Below are 16,105 nucleotides of genomic sequence, written 5' to 3' on the forward strand. Positions count from 1 at the left end.
CCCCATTTCACCTGGGGCCGGCAGGGCTCTCTAAGCCCCTGTACGCATGTGCCGGCCCATACTGTGCATTTGCATTATGGGTCCGCGATCACCCATGCAGCTCGGCAGCAGACTGTCGGTAGTTGACAGTCTGCCAGTGGTGTCCTTACATGACATCGCACCTGGTGCGGGTAGGGAGGACAGGCACCCTTCACTGGAAAATTAGGGGGCATTTCCTCGTGGGTGGGTGTGGCCTCATGGGTGGGGGCGTGGCCCCGCTGGCCGAACTCCCGTTTTTTGTTACACCGGGGGTGGTGGAGGTGCAGGCTGCCCCCTGGGGACAAGCCAGTTTGAGTGCCGGCTCCTTCACTGTGCTAGGAGCCGAGTGCTGCACATAATGCAGCACCAGGCTCCTGTCACTGAGGGGGAGCCAGCACTTTGGTGTCACCCCTCAGCTGGTGACACCCGGTGCGGCCCGCACCCACCGATCCCCTCTTGAGATGCCAGTGCAGTCTGCTGCAGTTCCTAGGTGGGGAGATGGCGGTGACGGCCTCCGTTTCCAAAAATGGAGGCAGGTCGCTGACTGAAGAGGCCAGGATCTCCATCGACTGACAGAGATTTTTTAGCCTCTTTTGAGCATCTGGGCAGATGATGGCAGATGATCTGATGCTGTGTCCTAGGACGCAGCTCAGATCAGTTTTGCTGCATTACCATATTAGTGCTATAGCAGCTCCTTACATGAAAGCAAATGTGTCCGCAGCTAATTCAAGCCCTTTGAACTCAGAGCTATGTCTATCTTTAGGTAGTTAATGGGATATTTAAGCAGAAAATATATTTATATCCATACTGTTAATACAACCCTACACATAGATGTACAAACATCACACTCACTTTATTAAACAACTTGTAACATTTCTATAGAATAAAATCATAGTTGCTTGGGTTGAACATTTAAATGCCTTATATTTGTTTATTTTAATACTTTAATTTTTATTTATGTTTTGTGACTGCTACTGTGAAATAAACATATGCCGGTTACAGTGACATAAGCATGTTGTCACGAATTGTGTGGTGCTGACAAGCTGTGATAAGTAATGACCATGTGTTGCTGACAGTGTTGATTATGCATGTTGAAGTGTAAACTGTACACTTCAAAACCTTTCCACTGTTATTAAGTTATAGGAACAATGACACTGCCAGAACGCCGTAACAGTTGTCCCCACCAAGTACTGCATGCATACTAGGCCTGATTCAGAGATGGACGGAATGCACAACCACACACAAGCAGCTGTGCAATTCTGTCCACTCATAATGCATATACAGAAGGAGGTGTCAGATACCTCCTTGCTGCATCTGCGTGATCCCAGTGATGCCACTGAAGTCACAGTCTGGGGTCACCATTGGAATAATCACGACCATTGAGGCCAGGAAGTCGGCGTGCACCGACGCAGACCCTTGCCTCGTCCCTCCAAAAAAACAGGGCGACAAGCCCCTGTTCCGAGAATGCTGCCCAGAAACGCCCCCGCTCCACTGCCTAAAGGTCTCAGCCTGTCAATCAGGCTGCAGCTGTGAAGCTCTGCGAGCGAACTCGCAGATGGAGGGCTGTACATGCACAGTACACCTCCTGCACATGCGCAGTCCTCCCATTATCGGAGTTGTGCGCTAACCATCGGGTTTCAGACTTACGCACAATTCCATCTGTGCATGGATCTTATGATCCTTAGCAGACTGCACATGTCCTGGAGCTTTCACATGCAACTTAGAGCACTTACAAGCAATTCAGAGATATATGGATCTCAAGGCCTGATGTAGAGATGTACACTAATGCCGGTGCAGCTGCAAATTTGTACACAGCGGCTGTGTGAAAATATTCAAATGTCGCCCACCGGCGGCTTCGCGAATCCAAGCAACTGCGTATAAAGAAGCAGCTCAGTCACAGAGAAGTCAAGTATCCGACTTCTGAGTAACCCTATGGTTGCACAGAATGGATGTCAAAATGGAGGCATCGGAGTAATTTTTAATGTGTACAGGATCGCGGTCATGCCCCGAAAATGGACGCGACACAACTGCATTTAAGTCGCCACCTCCCTGTTGCATCCCACAAATGGTTCCTGTCTGTCAATCACTTTGTGAATAAATTATCACTGCGAGCAACAACGAAAATTAAACTTGGCGCACGCAGTGCGACTCACACACATGTGCAGCTTACCAATAATCGCCAGCTTACCAATAGTCGCTCAACTACTCTTGCGCACAGTCCCACTAAATCATAAAACACCTCTGAACAATTAGAATTACATCTCAGTATGTTTTTGTATGTAAAAATGATTTCCTAGTTAACAGTCCAATGTATTTATCCGCTAATACATACCAGATGTATAGTTTGACACAAACATAAAATAGCACGACACATATCCTAAAGTAAGACTGAATTATTTATTGTTGCATCCATACCTTCTTTATACTTAGAGTCTCCACTCACAAGTGAAAACTCCTCCTGATGGGTCACATTGTTGTCCACGATCACTGTGCGCTTTGTGTGCTCTGATTGGCTGACTGACTTTTCAGTCTTCCCATCTTGCTGCCATGTGACTTGGACCCCAGTCTTGACAGTCTGGGTGGTTGTGATTTCAGTTCTACTTCCGCCCGCTACATGGACAGTCTTATGTTGCTCTGTGATAGTGGATCCTGGAATATAAAAAGAGAGACCTTGTCTTGCCTACAGAAGGGACAGAGCCGTGTGTATGCACAAGCTGTTTTTTTAGCACTATATTTAGATGACTGAAGCGACTAAAGGATTGTCTGCTTCTTTATTAGTCTTTATGACAGGTGCAGCAGAGGCAAGCGGCAAATTCACTTTTTCATTATTGCTATTCTGATAAATGCCCTGATTAAATTACCAAGTAGCTCAGACAGGGCTGCATACTGTACATGCAACTTGTGACCTTTGCAAAGAGATAGTGGCTTATTGTAAGTACTCATGACAGAGCTCATGTTAGAATGCATACAGCTAATATGATTACTTTATTCTACAATAATTATGTTTTAGCTAGGAGACAAGAATGCAAGAAGCAGCAACTCATTAATCATTCCGTGCTCAATTATTATGAACTATTAGCTGATGAACATATTTGATCACAAAATAGTTAGTTTTTTCCACAATAGTTATTTTTTAGTTGTTTGCTGACAACCTGTGTACTAAAGCAATAAAATGCCCTAATTTATATATTACTTTGGAGTAGCCTAGTTTCCTGTGTCCTATTTGTCTAGTGGAGGGATTTTATACCATGCAAATGTGTGCCTTATCATATAAACTGTATTTGGACAGTTCAAAAGGAGTCACTTGATGTATAAGATCACAAATAAAATACATGCCCTATAACAAGAGGTACCCAGGAAGGTCCTTGCAAATGTACGATTAACTTGTTGAAAAGACTATTTAGAGCAGTAAGGCATATTTTTTTCCTCAGAGAGAGGGCGTCCTGTATTCACAGACAGGGCCGCCTTGAGGCATGTTCGACCAGTGCAATCGTACAGGGGCACTACCCCATAGAGGGTGCACCCCTCCCAACATCCTGATTTCAGCGGGACAGTATTGTCCCGTGGGTGGTCTGGTCAAGAGGTTGGGCACCCCCACCGCCGCAGCGGTGCGGCGGTGCCGGACCCCGGAGTAGCTGAATGGATACTTTGTACATGCGCTCGGCATCCATTCAGTGCCGGGAGAGGGCTGGGGGAGGCCCAACTGGTGACGAACTGCTGGGCTCGCCCTCAGCCTAACGTTACATGGGAGGAGTGCCGTGCGGGCACGCCCCCAAATAAAGTCATTTAAGAGGTGTGACTTATGGTCACACCCCCATAAGCCACGCGAGACTAGAGGGCGACGACTACCCAGGAGGCACAGGGCGTGGCTACCCCTGGAGCCCGGCCCTGTTCCTAGACCCAAAGCAGTAACATTGACATCTATGGCTATAGTTACATCCTTGTGATTCTGGGCCTGACACAGAGATATACGCAATGTCGTTATTTACACAGTTAAGCAGTTATGGCTGAACTGCACATATGTCGCACTGTGCATGCACCAAGGTACATTGCCTTAGTTGCTCTCAGCAACTATTTTCTCACAGTGTCATTGTCAGGGAGCGTTTGTGGGATGTAGCGGATAGTGGTAGATGTGTTGCAACTGTTTTAGCGCCATTTCACAGCCTGCATCTGTGATCCCGTACGCTGTAAAAATGCCTCTGGCATCTCAGTTCCCGTGGCCAATCTAAGTAGCCTTAGGGTTACTCAGAACTGCGATAATCAAATGATCTGCACCAATGCTGTGTCTTTGGCCCTCATTCAGAGCCGCTCGTTAGCGGCAGTACGCTCGTTCCGAGCGATGTTTGCACATCTGCGCATGCGTACGCTTTTTAGTACGCATGCGCGAACCAGTCAGTGCGGCCGAAAATCGTTTGTACGCTATATAGCAAGTGCCTGCTATTTTGAGTGACAGAATGAGGCGTATGTGGGTGGTAACAGGGGAAGGTGCTTGAAAATGGGGAGTGGAGATCCGAACGCAGGCGTGCTTAAAGGTCAAAACGGGCGTTTTATGCGTGTGTATATTTAAAACAGCAGCGTCAATGACCACGTCACTGGGTTATTTTAGAGCCAGAACTGCTCGCAAATTTGTGGTAGCAAACACCAACCACAAGAATAGCGAGCAGTTCATACGCTGGTCGATGTACTCGATTAATCTAATAAATAGCGGACATGACGTATGGTGCTAGCGGCCAGGGGGCGTTTTTAACAAATAAACGAGCGTATGTTTTGCTCGTTCGTTCAGACTTAGAGGTGTGAACAGACTGCAATGTGCGTACGGATCATTTGAATAGCCACCCCTTGTTTTTAAACGAACGACCGCAAATAGCGAACGGCTCTGAATGAGGGCCTTTGTTTGCAGATGCTTTTACGTAAATGTTTGGATTAGCAAAGCTGCAGATGGGCGTCTTTGTATGCAGATGATTGGTTTAGCATACAATCCTCAGCACCTGCGACATTTGCATATTTTGGTATGGATCGCAGCTGCGATGACATCAGCATTCATCTCTGAATCAGGCTCGATGTTAGAGAAGGATGTGTTCTGTACAAATAAGGGAATACTGCAGGTGTGAGGAGGGAATTCCCTGTCATCACTGGGTGTTCTCTGATGGAGACATACTGTAACCCATAGTCTAATAAGAGCTGAGGACATTTGTCAGCATGCAGTAACATGAGCTTAGAGGTCACTGACATCTACATTTATGTTTTATCCTTACAGCATACTGTATGCTCTTTTAGTAATAATAAACATATACATACACTAATAATAAAATGCTCTGTACTGATGATGGGGAATAATGAATGACATTTCAGTACTTTTTCAAAAATGAATAAGGGCAGCTCAAATCTAAATGCATTACTTTTCTTATGATCAGTTTTGTCATATTTAATATAAATAATATATTTATTTGAATATGTTATTCAATGACAATCTTTTTAAAAATGCAAAATGTAATGCTTACTAGGTAATACAATATTTAAGGAATGATTCTCTGTCTAACTGACCCCTAGCAGACTTGGGAACTGTGGTCCTGATTCAGAGCCGGACGCTCTGACCAGAGCGCTCGCTCTGAATCAGGGCCGTTTTAGTTAAATTTGGAGCGTCCTCCTGGACGCTCGCATAGCTGTGGGTTACCACAGCTTATGCGAGCGTCCATGATGATGGTCGCGATGGTCAAGACCATCGCCACCATCGGGCTTGCAACAAGACCCTGCGGTAGGGTCTCGCTGCCGCAAGCCCTGGAGTGATTTTGGCTCTATCAGAGCCAAAATCACTCCCACTGACATCACTAGTGATGTCAGTGGGGCCGGCCCCAGATGGTAGGCGTTCCCATGGGAACCTCTCCGTCTGGCAGCCACGCCCCCGGCACGCCCACCAAAGGGGGCGTGCTGTCAGTCACCATCGACAGCACGCCCCCTTTGGTGCGAGACCCAGAGCGACAGCTTGGCATGTTGCTATGCGGGTCTCGCGCATACGCACGACGGAGCTCCCGCCGTCGTGCGCATTTGGGGACGATCGACCCGCTTGCGAGCGTCCTGCGCTCGCGAGCGGGTCTGAATGAGACCCTGTGCTCGGTTATGAAGCTATAAAATACCAGCAGTCGGGAATCAGCACTGCCTAAAAAATGTATATTCAGGGAGACCTAAGGACCGTCAAAATGAATAGGACTTCTTGTAACACATATCCCTCTTATCCATTATAATTGCACTGTATAAAAGGAATTTAATTCAGTATTCTTAGAGATTGTGAAGAAATTAGCAAAACAATTCAATAAGGTGAGGCATGTAGTGTGATTGTTAATGGGGTAATAAGTGTTAAGACTAACTGACATCTGCAACTGGACTTGTGAATTTATTAAGGAATTGTGATACATTTCAATGTTATACTTAAAAATGACTACTGATTTGGAGGGATACACAATTTTTTGGACATTTCCTAATGTTCCTACTTGCAGTTTATTACATATAGTTTTATTTATTGTATTTACAGCTTCTAAACTAAAGCACAACCTAACAATGAGGCAGCACATCACAATTTAGTGTCTCTAGCTTGTGCATTTTATATATATATATATATATATATATATATATACACTATAACAGGAGATGTGGCCTACAGTAATTGTCAATGTGTTCTTAAATAATTATTGTGTAAGGCCAAGCCCTTGGCACACATGCACTTCAGAGATCATCTAATTTTACTATGTTGGTGTCAATCATCACATCCCAGGTGCACGGATCTTGGACAGGTCGTATCTGTGGTCTTCCTCCTAATGAGGCATTTGGAAATCACTGGCTTCAGATCTGAGACATACAGTAGCAGTAGCAAATGATATACTAGAGCACATCACTGCATGTTTTCCTAACTCTGTCACAGCCACATTTCTTGTGGCACAAAGATAAATTACGGTCCCACAGACTCAAGTGTGGGCTGATGGAGCAATATTGTGAGAAAGCGGCCACAGAAAGAAGGTACCTTAAGGACACTGCACACAAGTCTATGGCAACCCTTTTGTGGAATAACTAAGTGATAGTTCAAAAGGAGATAAAAGTGAAGGGGTTAAAGAAAGGGAAGAGGAAAGCACATTTGCTACCTATGCAGTATTGGTCACATCTGGCTTTTGCAGGTAAGTCTGAATAGGATGCAGAATGCTAATTTTTTGCATTTGTGTCCAACTCTGAATAAGGCCCCATGTACCCATCTACCTCCCTGCCATCACTACCATAATGCTGCGGTACCTCAAGCTCATTATATCCAAAATAGAGCTCATCATCTTTCCCCTTACTACTGTAGTTTCAATATATAATTGTGTTACCCTCAGCTTCACTGTACACATCCAGGACCTCATTCAGAGGCGGTCGCAAGAAGCAATCGCTCTCTCTGAATGAGGGCGGGCGCTTCTTTTTTTTTGGTGCGGCCACCTGGTTGGCAAGCTAAGCTGTGGGTTACCACCCACAGCTTAGCTAGCGATCCAGGGTGATGGTCGCGATGGTGATCACCATCGCGACCATCGGGGCTTGCGACCAGACTCTAAGGTTGGGTCTGGGCACTCGCAAGCCCCAGGGAGCTTTCTGCTCTGATGGAGCAGGAAGCTCCCCACTGACATCACTGATGATGTCAGTGCGGCCGCCCACAAAACGGTAGGCGTTCCTGAAGGAACGCCTCCGTTTTGGAAACCACCCCCCCCCCGGCCCGCCTACAAAAAGGGGCGAGCTGTTGATTTGTAGCGAGCTCCGGAGTGAGAGAGTTTCTCTCTCCCTCCGGGGCTTGCACACGCGCAATGCGGCTGCTGCGCGTGCGCAGGGCTACCCATCAACCCGTTTGCGAGCACATCAGTGCTTGCGATCGGGTCTGAGTGACCCCCCCAGTCCTTTATGCTGTCTTTTTGCCCCCTCATTCAAATAATTGCTATATGCTCCTTTTTCATTCAGGATGTTACAAAAGCCCTTGTCCATTCTTTCATTATTTAATGCCCTGACTGCTGCTACCTCCTCTTGCCTGGCCTTCCTCTGACCCATCTCTCCCCTCTATAATCTGTCCTGAATGCAGCGGTGAGACTGATCTTCCTTTCACCAATCATCAAATCCTTACACTTGCTCCTCACTACCTCCAGAAATCAATTTAAGCTGCTCACCAACCAACAATCACTGGTGTCACCCTTTTATACTGTACATCTCTCATCATGTCACGAAATGCACTGCAGTTTGCCCTCTCCATTCTGACTTCATCCTACGTCTCTCCTCCCCTGTGAAAACCACTTCTCACTCCAGCCCCCAACACTTATCCCATGTTGCTCCCATTTTAAACAACTCCCTACTCCAGCTTAACAGAATCTCCCAACTTCAAATATTTGAAGCTCTCTCTCAAAACCCACCTCCTCTCTGTGGGGTCTGTAGTAAGCCTTGGAGAGAGATAAAGTGGACACAGATAAAGTACCAAATAATCCAGTGGCAAACGCAGGATTTCTAGAGGGGGGTTTCCAAATGCTTGATTTTAGAGAGAGTGTGGCCAATCCATGAAGAGGGTATAATTATCACTTATCCAGCTTTAATATGCATCATCCAAAGTATATTGTGTTGCATAATTCCAGCATATACAGGACCAGGGATCACAGTAAGCCATTAGATGCGACAGATGGTCCATCCTGCCTGAGCAGAATGTTTTTTTTCAGATGTGGGCACCATTGCTGAGCATTGGAGCAAGTCCGGGAGTCTGGGGGAGCAGCAGAAGAACCTAGCACTGCCCTGGACATATATGTACATATTGGTCTCCTTATGTACTGGATAGTGTATTATTATACAGTATTAACAATTATCCCTATTGATGGTCTATAGCAGTGCACTCCTTACAGTGCATGTTTTCCACATCTCCTAGTTGGTGCATAGGTATACTTATTACTGGCTGACATATTTTAAAAGATCCACAGGTGTTGCTAATCTTTTCATTTGTGATACTGAGAAGAACATGCAGTGCTAGTAACATTGTATTATATTACTATTTCTATTGTAATCATGGTGTTTGCTGGGGAGGGGGGTTTCCAGGCAGACGGAAACCCCCCCTGCGTTTGCCTATGCAATCAGATACTAACTGTAACTTTACAGGCTGCATTTGAAGAATGACAGTTAGGAGCTGCTTGGTTGGTACTTTATATCTTAGTACATAGACCCTTATATCTGATAATACCTGCCACATCCACTCACGAGTAGTGTGCTCTGTACCCTGAGGGCCTAATTCAGACCCGCTCGCGAGCGTAGGATGCTCGCAAGCGGGTCGATGGTGCCCTATTGCACATGCGCACGACGGAGGGAGCTCTGTCATGCGCATGCGCGAGACCCGGCGAGCGACAGCCAAGCTGTCGCTCCGGGTCTTGCACCAAAGGGGGCGTGCTGTCGATGGTGAGTGACAGCACGCCCCCTTTGGTGGGCGTGCCGGGGGCGTGGCTGCCAGATGGAGGCGTTCCCATGGGAACGCCTACCGTCTGGGTCCGGCCCCACTGACATCAGTAGTGATGTCAGTGGGAGTGATTTTGGCTCTGATAGAGCCAAAATCACTCCTGGGCTTGCGGCAGCGAGACCCTACCGCAGGGTCTCGTCGCAAGCCCGATGGTCGCGATGGGCTTGACCATCGCGACCATCATCATGGACGCTCGCTATAGCTGTGGGTGGTAACCCACAGCTATGCAAGCGTCCAAGAGGCCGCTCCATTTTTAGGTAGGAGGGCACTGATTCAGAGCGAGCGCTCTGGTTAGAGCGTCCGGCTCTGAATCAGGCCCTCTGTCTCATTTCTGCACTTCATTTGCCTGCCTCATGTGTTATGTATTCATATTTATTGTGTATTTTGTAGGACTTCTACTGCTAGCTGTCTGGTGCTGCAAACTTTCATGTGCCTTATAAAAAAAATTCAGGTGTCTTATTAAAAAAAAAAGAATACAGGTAATGATAATATTATGCAGGTAGGACCCAATCTATTTTAGGAATCCATGATTGGTTTTATTGATACAGATCTTCACATAAGTTCAAAATGAGGAACAAATTTGCAAGAAATGTAAAGTGGAAGATGTTGATCCATTCAAAGTAAGGACATTTAGTAATGTAAGGATGCCATATCAATTTAGTCCATTTGTTTTACAGAACAATTAATAGCCCCAGCAATGCAGAAGAAACAAATAAAGTTATTGAGACATAAGGAGGGCACTGTTTGGGCCTATCAAATTTCTGTTTATTATCATTCTTGCTTGTAGCTTCCTTTTATTTCATCCCCAGCATCTCCTGGCCTCTCCCATCACTTCCCTGGCCCTTCCCCATGAGGCCATGGCCCTTTTTTGGGCGCATTATGTCCCTTTGAAAAATGAGGGGGGCGCCAATGCTCTTTCTGGCACAGGGCACCAAAAAGTCTAGTTACGGCTCTGCCCTGACCTTTGGTGCCCTGTGCGATGGCACCGGCCACACTACCCTAACTACGGCCCTGGCTGCCCATGTGTTGTACTTTATGTCTCTTACACTTTTTTCTTGTTTTGTTTGCACTTCTTATGTTTATGTACTATGTAAGGCTCTGCAGACACCTTGTGGCTCCATAAAACTAAAGGATAATAATACTTATCGCTGTTTCAGTGATTTTTATTCTGGATTCACCTTCTCTCTGTTTCCTCTATCTGCAGGAGTATTCAGACTCAGTCCTATAATTTCTGCTCTTCTCTATCTATGCCACTTTTCTTAAGCTGGGTACACACCTTACAGATATGGCATGCAGTTGATATGCTGGCAGACGGGATGCCGACAGTCGAAATACTGATGCCAGAATCCTGCTGCCCGGCATAATGCCGATGCCGATAGCCCGATGGAAGTCTGGATACCGGCGTCGGCATCACGACCACCGGAAGCCCGAACGTTCGGATGGCGGTAAGTATGAGCACTTAGCCGGGGATGGTGGGGATAGAATTAGGGTTGGGTACCACTCGCCTCGGCTTCCGCTGCAAGTGTACGGGTGGTTGGCTGACTGCTCGTAAACAGAGCACGATACCCAAAATATCTGGAGATATATTGGGCATCGGCTGGGATATGTCTGGGAACAACATAATTCACAGACATATCGCTGGGTACACACTGGCCGACGCACACAAGATATATTGGCCGATCAATTGATCGGCCCATATACCTGCCAGTGTGTATAGTCTTCTTCTCATCTACCATTTTTTTGCCATGTGTGTTGGCCCCTATTACTGAATGCTATTTTGTTCTGGACGTTCTCTCGCCACATCAAGCTCAATCATTTATAACTAAACGTATAAAATTTAAATTTGTCAAAATAAACTACCTATCGAATATAAAATCTGTCGGCAACATGACAATGAAAACTTCTCCTCCAGCTCGCTCTCTAGCTGTTATTCTTGACTCAGAACTGTATTTTATTCACTATATGCAGTCTATATGCAAATCATGTTACATACTCCTAAGATACTTTTCAAGAATATGCAAGTATCTCATGAATGACATTGCAAAAACTTTCATTCATGTGTTCATTATCTCCTGCATTGAATATTGTAAACCATTTCTTACTTGTATTCCCTAATCAGACTTTGGCCCATACACTCTGCTTTGAATAAAATAATTAGACTAAATTTAATTTCAAAATGTTCTTCTACTGCTGCTCCGATCTTTCAGTCCTGACATTGGTTACCTATACTTTACCAAATCCAGTATAACTACTTCTACTCACATACGAATCCATTAACAAATCTCTTCATTTATAAAAACTCACAGCCTCCACCCTTTACTTTGGTTGAGAAAAGTGCCTCTCATCAGGTTACAGGATTTCTTTTTGGCAGAACCCACTCTGTGGAATTTCTTCCCTTGTACAACAAGACTTTTCCCTAGACTCCAAACCTTCAAGAATTCCCTGAAAACTCTTTACTCAAGCTTAACAATATACCAAACCACCTTTTTAACCTCTTTGGGCTACTCTACTATTATCATCACTCTACACCAGTGATTCCCAACCTTGGTCCTCAAGGCACACTAACAGTCCTGGTTTTAATGATATCCATGATTGTGCACAGATGGTAAAATCAAAATAACTGAGGTACTAATTAAGCCACTTGTGTTCAAGTATGGCTATCCCTAAAACCTGGACTGTTAGTGTGCCTTGAGGACCGTGGTTGGGAACCCCTGCTCTACACAAAACTTACTTTTATTCTTCTATCATACCCAAAAAGTCTTTGGCCCCAAACCAATGGACAAAGGTGCTTTTACTTTTTTGTTTCTATGTTAATATCCATTTTAATTAAATTTAAATACATAGCAATAAATAAAATAAATTGCAATGTACTACCCATTACAATTTGAACGAGCACATTACACTAAGGAAGTCACAGGTGCCCTGAAAAGATGGACACTGTAAGCAGTGAAGAACCATTAGTGGTAGCAGTGAGTGATGTATCACAAGTATGAGCTAAGTATGGCTGGTCTCACTTATTAAAAGAAGGAAGTTTCTTTATGGTACGGGATAGTCATAAATGCATTTTAAATGAAGATCCCCATTCATTTCAAGCAGCTTTCTTCTCAACTAATTCATATATCCCCATTGATAAAAATATCTTCACATTAATATCCTGAAATATTTGAATATATTTGTGAATGTCAACATACATATAAATACACTTATATTTTATGGCCACTGTACTCTACTTTTCAATTTAGCAAAAACCTGAAAAAGAACAATAAGAATAATACTACTGTACACTTCCAACACCCTTACTTTGCAGCATACAACGTCACTTGAGTTGGTTCTTCAGTCTGTTAAAAATGTGGAGATTTGATAGACTATGAGCTCTGACCTGGAATGTTCTATACTAACATCTGTCTATAAAATAGGGTCTAAAGGTGCGTACACACGATTTGTACTTTGTAGTTCATTTCAGACTGACCAACATAACGATTTTCATTAAGGGAAGGAACATTTTTTGTTCATCGTTGTAAAAATCGTTCATTACACTTCAAAAAATCGTTCACTTTTCAAGGGAAAATCTGACAGAAAATCTGACAGATAATCGTTGGTTACAAAATCGTTACATGTGTATGCACCTTAACATATGAATATCATCCCCACTATTAAACCAGTACATCGCCACTCCACAGGGTATATGTGATGGACAATGTAAGACATTTACAATGGTGAAGAACCTAGCTATGTTTGGTCAGAATTGTGTGCCAAGAGATTGCCTGTTACAGATATTTTCAGCTTCATAAAGCTGGAGCTGAATTTTTATAGTTCCAATGTGGGATATAAGGATTCTGAAATAAGCTCCTGGAATGCTTTGCAGTGGAAGATAATGTCAGTGGCATGTTCTGAAATATCACTGCACAGCATACAGGGTGTGTTTAAAACCACTCACCAAACAATAAGCAAACCTTGTAAAAGCCATCTTTTATTTCTAGAAGTGAAATAAGCTCACGGACTCTATGTTATATATAACTGTTATATGTTTACACCATAGAAGATGTTTGTACAGAATATACATACTGTATATAAAGCTTAAAAGAGCAGCTTTATATAACAACTTTTGGTGACATTAATACTGAATAATATATATATATATGTATATATATATATATACATACATACACTGTATATACATCGGTCCATATAACCGATCCATATTTATTATGCGGAACATATTTTCATGTGTTCTATAGACCATGAGTTGCCAAACTAGGTCCTCAAGGCACCATCACAGTCCAGGTTTTATGGATATCCATGCTTGTGCTTAGATGGTATAATCAAACTGACTGAGGTACTAATTAAGTCACCTGTGCTTAAGTATGGATATACTGAAAACCTGAACTTTAAGGATGCTTTGAGGAAACCACTGCTATAGACATTATACACAAGCAGAAACATATATTTGTTGATGTATCCTGAAAATGTTAATACAGAATAAAACTTATGGGTGATAATTTTATAACAAGGTGCAATCAGCAATCGACCAATCTAATACAAGTTAAAAGAGAGCGAATATCTGGTTGGTTGCTATTGGTTATTGCAGATTTTTGCATTTGCAATTTGTTAGTAAAGGAGCTGCAGTTATAACTACAGCCGGTCCATGTTATGAAGACACTGTTATCTGTTCAGCATGGAGTTGGGCTGCCAAGCCATGAGTATAATTGAACAATTTCTAGGAAAAATAATCAGCAGCATTTTTTGTGAAATATTACTTGTGTATAAAAATAACATCAAGGACCGAAAAGAAAAATCTACATACTACTATGTGTTATACCAGAGTGTCTTGTGTGGTAGTGTTCGTATGATTTCATTTCTTGTTACTGATGGATGAACATGTAACATCCCTATTACTAGTGTCAGTAAATGTAACTGTGAGTGGCAGTCACAAAGACCATGAAATATAACAATAGAATGTAGTTCCATAACATGATGCAGTGACTGTAAACTTCTACAATACATGTCTATATGTGCAAGTACTTACAGTATACGTTTTTATCATGTCCAATGAGCTAAAAACTAGAGAAATCACTGAGGAAGTAATTCTGGGAAGATTAGAAGGAGCCTTGCAGCACCAGTCTGTCTGAGGTTATACAACTATTCACCTGTGTGATAGGATGTCCCAAAATGCTGTGAGACCTCATATTTATTTCAGAGTATATTGCATGTAAGCCGGGGTTAATAAAGGACAGGGGGCCATTTACGGATCGCTATTGTGATTGCAGCTGCGATTATGCACGCAGTCCCACTGCAAAAATAGGCAAATGTTTGCAATAGCAATGCCGTCGCAGCCTAACATAAGGACGCCCACTTTACCTTACACACATCTGTAATACTTAGCATGACTGCGACCATCGGTAACATCGAGTACCATCGCAGCCTCACGCACACTTACACAAGGTCTGACCTTAGTCAGGAATTGCTAACCTCAGCACACGCAGTGAAAGCCCAAGCTGCGTATGGCATTGCGGTGCCTAATTTATGCATGCCGCTGTAACGGCGTTCAAACACACTGGCATGCCTGTGTTTCGCTGACCACCCCCACGTCACCCCCCCAAACTGTCACTTCCTGTCAATAACTTTGTGATGGGTCTGCGTAGACACTGTGATCGCAGAGTGATTGCAGTGAAGCTTTCGCAAACACACTGCGATGCATACGCATGCGCGGAATGTAACCGCAGTTGCGATCGGTAATGATTCAGGCCCAGGGCTCACAACAATGGCACGTAATATTTGATCAGCTTCATGCATAAAATGTTTGTTATTTATGCCATATTGGATCCATTTACTAAAAGCATCAGCATTATCAGCCACTTGGCATCACCAGCATCTCATTCATTTTGCTATATATTATATGAAATGCATCTTTTGCTAAATGTGATTCAGCTAAATGTGGCAAATAAGCCACAGATACTCACCTGTATTCTTGGTTGGTTCTGGCATATTAGTAATAACTCTTTATTCCCAAAGAGTATTGCACTTTCCACAAAACAAAACCAGGTCGGCAGCAGCCAGGTAGACACACAACACAGATGAAGATCAGTTTGAGAACAGAGGGGGAGAGGAATTCCTCCACTTTATATATCAATCGGATGGCACCTCCTCTCTTTACTATGCAAATGTTTGGAAAATTGACAGTTATGGGAACTCTCCCATCTGTTGTCTGAGCAGCACTCTCTCAGCTTTTGGAAAGAATCTTTGTTACATCTCATGTGGTGGATGAGAACATCTCTGAGCTTCTAAATTCAGCTGCTCACACATACAGATAGGAATCAGTGATGGAGTTAAAGGGCACACAGCATCCTTCGTTATAAAAGCTCTATAGGACTATACCTGTTGTAGCCAGAGCCGTAACTAGACTTTTTGGTGCCCTGTGCCAGAGAAAGCATTGGTGACCCCCTCATTTTCAAAGGGACATAATGCACCCAAAAAAGGGGAATGGCCTCATGGGGAAGGGCCCGGGAAGAGATAGGGGAGGCCAGGAGATGCTGTGGATGAAACAAGAGGAAGCTACATGTGAGCATGATAATAAACAGAAATTTGACAGGCCCA

The 16,105-nt window shown here is 43.9% G+C and overlaps 1 protein-coding gene across 9 annotated transcripts in view; it reads right to left on the bottom strand.

The window, feature by feature from the left end:
- Window positions 1-15,585, bottom strand: part of MYBPC1 (myosin binding protein C1) — a 125,161-nt gene extending 109,576 nt beyond the window's left edge. For all 9 annotated transcript variants that reach the window (XM_088467847.1, XM_088467846.1, XM_088467844.1 and 6 more), the window contains exons 1-2: window positions 15,472-15,585; window positions 2,434-2,667 (exon numbers count right to left, since the gene is read on the bottom strand). In XM_088467847.1, the coding sequence (XP_088323973.1) occupies window positions 2,434-2,667; window positions 15,472-15,496 (259 nt within the window). In that variant the 5' untranslated portion in view covers window positions 15,497-15,585. The remainder of the gene's footprint in view (window positions 1-2,433; window positions 2,668-15,471) is intronic.
- Window positions 15,586-16,105: the final 520 nt, after the last annotated feature.

The sequence above is a fragment of the Taudactylus pleione genome, unplaced genomic scaffold, assembly GCF_031769625.1.
Source record: "Taudactylus pleione unplaced genomic scaffold, aTauple2 ptg000077l, whole genome shotgun sequence".
In the NCBI taxonomy this organism is placed as follows: domain Eukaryota; kingdom Metazoa; phylum Chordata; class Amphibia; order Anura; family Myobatrachidae; genus Taudactylus; species Taudactylus pleione.